The 3,729-nt window shown below is 46.6% G+C and overlaps 1 protein-coding gene across 1 annotated transcript in view; it reads right to left on the bottom strand.

The window, feature by feature from the left end:
* Positions 1–932: 932 nt before the first annotated feature.
* The window catches only part of CUNH2orf78 (chromosome unknown C2orf78 homolog), a 5,862-nt gene continuing 3,065 nt past the window's right edge, over positions 933–3,729 (bottom strand). Inside the window, exon 3 of the mRNA XM_050127314.1 lies at positions 933–2,845. Coding sequence (XP_049983271.1) covers positions 960–2,845 — 1,886 coding nt within the window. The 3' untranslated portion in view covers positions 933–959. The remainder of the gene's footprint in view (positions 2,846–3,729) is intronic.

The raw sequence follows: 3,729 nt of genomic DNA, 5'->3' as shown, positions 1-3,729 counted from the left end.
TTAAAAACAGAGCTTCCCATTTCAAAAGAGCTGGATTAAGGTGGGTATTTCTACTTCAAATGATTTAATTTTTTTTAATTAAGAAAGATCCCTTACAGGTGTACCCAATCAGTTGGGTTTTAGTTAATTCCACATGTGTTCGGGTTGACGCCAACAGTAGACATTGCAACAGTGCACAGTGGCTACATTAGGAAAATAGCCTGGGTGTCAGAATCAGAGAAAGGTATAAAGAAAATGTGACGTATCAGCATAATGGAAAATTATTTATTCATAAAAGAATGGAAATTATGCTTTTTTTTTGCAGGAAAAAAATTCAGTGGAGATAGTCATATAAATTAGCCAGGTTCCGTAAACTATCCATGTTTTCTTTCAGATGTGGTTCCCAGGTTATATTTACATAATGAGCTCCTGTGTGCATGTTTCAGATTAGAGGCAAAGCTCTGTAGCGGAAAATGATGACTAAGCACTGTGGGGAGAGATGAGAGCTGGCCCGACTGTGGTGACAAGGAGTGCGCTCATACTCAGTATGTGCTTCAAGACATCCCATGTCCAGGGAATGAAGTCACAAGGAGAATGGTTTTAATACCACTATAGCTTTTTATTAATTGACCCAAGATTAAATACATATTTTGTGAGCTTTATTTCATATAGAATATGATACTGCAATTAGAAAACATAAATGTTAAATTATCAGAGAAAAATATTCAACCACTCATTACTCACAAATAAAATAACAGACTTAAGATTTTAAGAGAGTTTTACTAAGTACTCAATTATGTGTGAATAGAAATATTTCACATATCCATCTATATCTACATGTCATCTATACGCCTATACTTGTGCCAATGTATCACTATATTCACATACGTCTTTAAAACGTATGTATGCATGTGTTTTGGTACTTATATCTCTTCTTAGTCACATTGAACAGCACTTTACTCTGAAAATCTGGCTAGCTCTTACATTGCATACCCATAATATTTTGAAATTTCCATATCCTTCTCCCTTTGAAGGAAGAACTGCAGTTTTCCAAGAGAGGTGTACTTGGCAGCATTCTCTCGCTCCTGTTGAGCCCGCCTCTTCATGGCCTCCCTCTCTGGCCTCTGCTCCTCAGTGATGGGCTGTGAGATGACTGGCCCTGGAATGTCCACTTTCCTCCATGGGATGGGTTGGCAACTGAAGTCTAGCAGCAGGTATTGGGTTTTAGCTTTGGGAGATGAAAGGGCCTTGTTCCTGGCAGCAGAAAGAGGCTCCCTGTGGAGTGAAGTGTGAGATGATGCTCTGTAGGGTGCAGGCAAAGAGGCAGGCGGCTGAGGCCCAGTGCAAGACTGGATGGGCTTGGTCATGTTGGCTCGTGTGGCACTGGTGCCGTTTGGCAGAGCTGGCTTGTCAGAGGCTATCAGAGATGTGCTGGCAGGAGCTGGTTGGGATGGCTTGAGTGTGGGAGGCTGAGCTGAGTGGGAGTGAGGCCTCACTGGGTAAGCCACAGTGGGCCTGCGTGAAGCCAGGCAGAGAAGCTTTCTAGAAACAGGTTTGGTTTGAGGCTTGTCCAGGACTGGGAAAGGCAGAGGTACTAACTTGACCTTCCCAGGTGGGGGCAGCTCATACTGGGACGGAGATGGACACCGCTTGTGAGCACTGCTCCCTGGTCTCTGAATCTTGCCCAGGCTTTTGTCAAGGCTTTGGCCCTCACGTGGCATATCCAGCAGTGATGTGGTATCCGGACCTGTCCTGGGATCTTTGTTGCTGCTGAAGTTTAGCAGAGCCCGGGAGGAGGAGATGCCAGTTTTCTTCTCACTCTTCTTCCCCAGTGGGTGAAAGACCTGCACGGACTCCAGCATGTGCATGCCGAGGTGAGTTCGAGGCTTCTTAAAGCTGTCATGGCTGAGCTCAGGTGGATTCCTCTTCCTCTTGGTCTTGGGGATGGCGGGCTTCTCTTCTGCCTTGACTCTGTGACTTGATGGCTTCAGTTCCTCTGTTTTCTTGGAGTTGTTTTCTCTAGTCTTCTTGGCCTTGTCTTGCCCATGTGCCCTAGCTCTGCTGCGCTTGCTGGGTGTGACTTTCTGAGCTTTGCCCTCCAAGTGCTTGGCCATGTTGTCGAAAACCCCTTCGCTGAACCCAGCACTGCCCACAGTCTCTTCTCCCTCCACCAGTTTCTGGAGCTGGATTCTGGCTTGAGGAGCTCCATCAGGCAGCTCAGAGACTTTCTGGTCATTCTTTCTTACTTGGTCTGAGAGTGCACTGATGACGCTGGAGCTTTCCTGGGCCTGGTCCCTCCCGATGACTGTGGAGTCTTTGGGTTGAGTTGCTCTGGGATCTTGGAATTGGTTTAGCTCTGTGAGGGAGTTGAAGAGTTGGGGAAGGTGAATATCTGCCACGAGTGCAGTCATGTCTGCAAAGTCCATGTTGGAGCTCACCACACTCTGAAGCACCCCAGGCTCTTCCTGACCTAGGCTGCTGTTTCCCAAAGCGTCATTGTCAAGAACAAGGTTCTGCCGTAGGCTTTCAGCATCAGTGTATTTCAGGGTCTGCTGCATGTCGGGGTGCACTAAAGGTGCTGGGTCTTGGTTTTCTTTTGTGCCCTCATAGGTAACCAGAGGTGTCGCTAGATCGGCTGTCTTGAAATCCAAGTTGTTATTTTTTGTTTGTTCTAGGCTTGGAGCTGGAGGCAAGGGCAGGAATTCTGAAGGACTGTGGATGGGGGCAGTTAATGACCTGTCTTCACTGACAGGTGGTGTCCTCATCCGGGTGTCATGGGTGCAGGCATCGCCAAGGTCTGGACTCTGCAGCAGACAGAATGTCTGAGCTGAAGGTGTTAATTCCAGGGGCGTCTCCATTTCCACCACTGAAAAAGAGTCAAGTAAGAAGTCAGTGCCTGGCAAGTGAGATGCTCCCCTCCTGTTCCCCTCCTTTCAGTGCTCCTCAGCACTGAGGCCCTACAGCAGTGAAGCAGGCATTCCAATGAGCTCTGCTTGAATAGCAAGGGGCAGCCCCTCTATTGGGAGACTCGTGGTGAGTGCTCTGTTCTTTCTGGTGATAATTCAAAGTCATGCTTTCACAGATGATTGTGTGTTCCTTTGTGTTTGTGTGGTGTGTGCATGTGTCTTCACCATGGGGAGGTTACAGAATTCCCTTGGTGCGTGCTCCTCTCTTGCTTTACCCTTTGTCTTTGAAAGTGTACCCCTCATTTCCTTGCAAGTTTGTTATTAGGCAGGTTGTCTTGTCCATCATTTTTAAGAACTTATCCATCTCTTCCAACTTCTTTCAGTTTTTGGCATTACTTAAATACCCCCAGAATCTTGGCTTTTTATGTGGCTTTAGGTATCCAAACCAAGTTCCTCACTCCTGCAAGGCAAGCAGTTCAACAACCCAGGATTTCCTCCAGCCCCACATTTCACAGTCTTGTTATTAGTGACATAAAAATTGGTTTAAGAAAGTAAAATCAGCCAGGGAGTGGTGGCACACACCTTTCATCTCAGCACTTAGGAGGCAGAGGCAGTCAGATCTCTGTGTTTGAGGCCAGGCTAGTCTATAAAGCAAGCTCCAGGACAGTTAGGGTGGAGCAGAGAAACCCTGTCTTGAAAAGCAAAGCAAAAGAAAACAAACATACAAAATGGTAAAATCTTTGGGCTTGTGTGCAACTGTGTTGTAGAAAACATGTCCTAATGATCATGGTCTTTGCGAGAGAGAGAGAGAGAGAGAGAGAGAGAGAGAGAGAGAGAGAGAGAG

This window comes from Alexandromys fortis, unplaced genomic scaffold, assembly GCF_014885135.2.
Source record: "Alexandromys fortis isolate MF-2015 unplaced genomic scaffold, M_Fortis_MF-2015_v1.1 scaffold_259, whole genome shotgun sequence".
NCBI classification, from domain to species: domain Eukaryota; kingdom Metazoa; phylum Chordata; class Mammalia; order Rodentia; family Cricetidae; genus Alexandromys; species Alexandromys fortis.
This window is presented reverse-complemented; position numbering and strand designations above follow the sequence as displayed.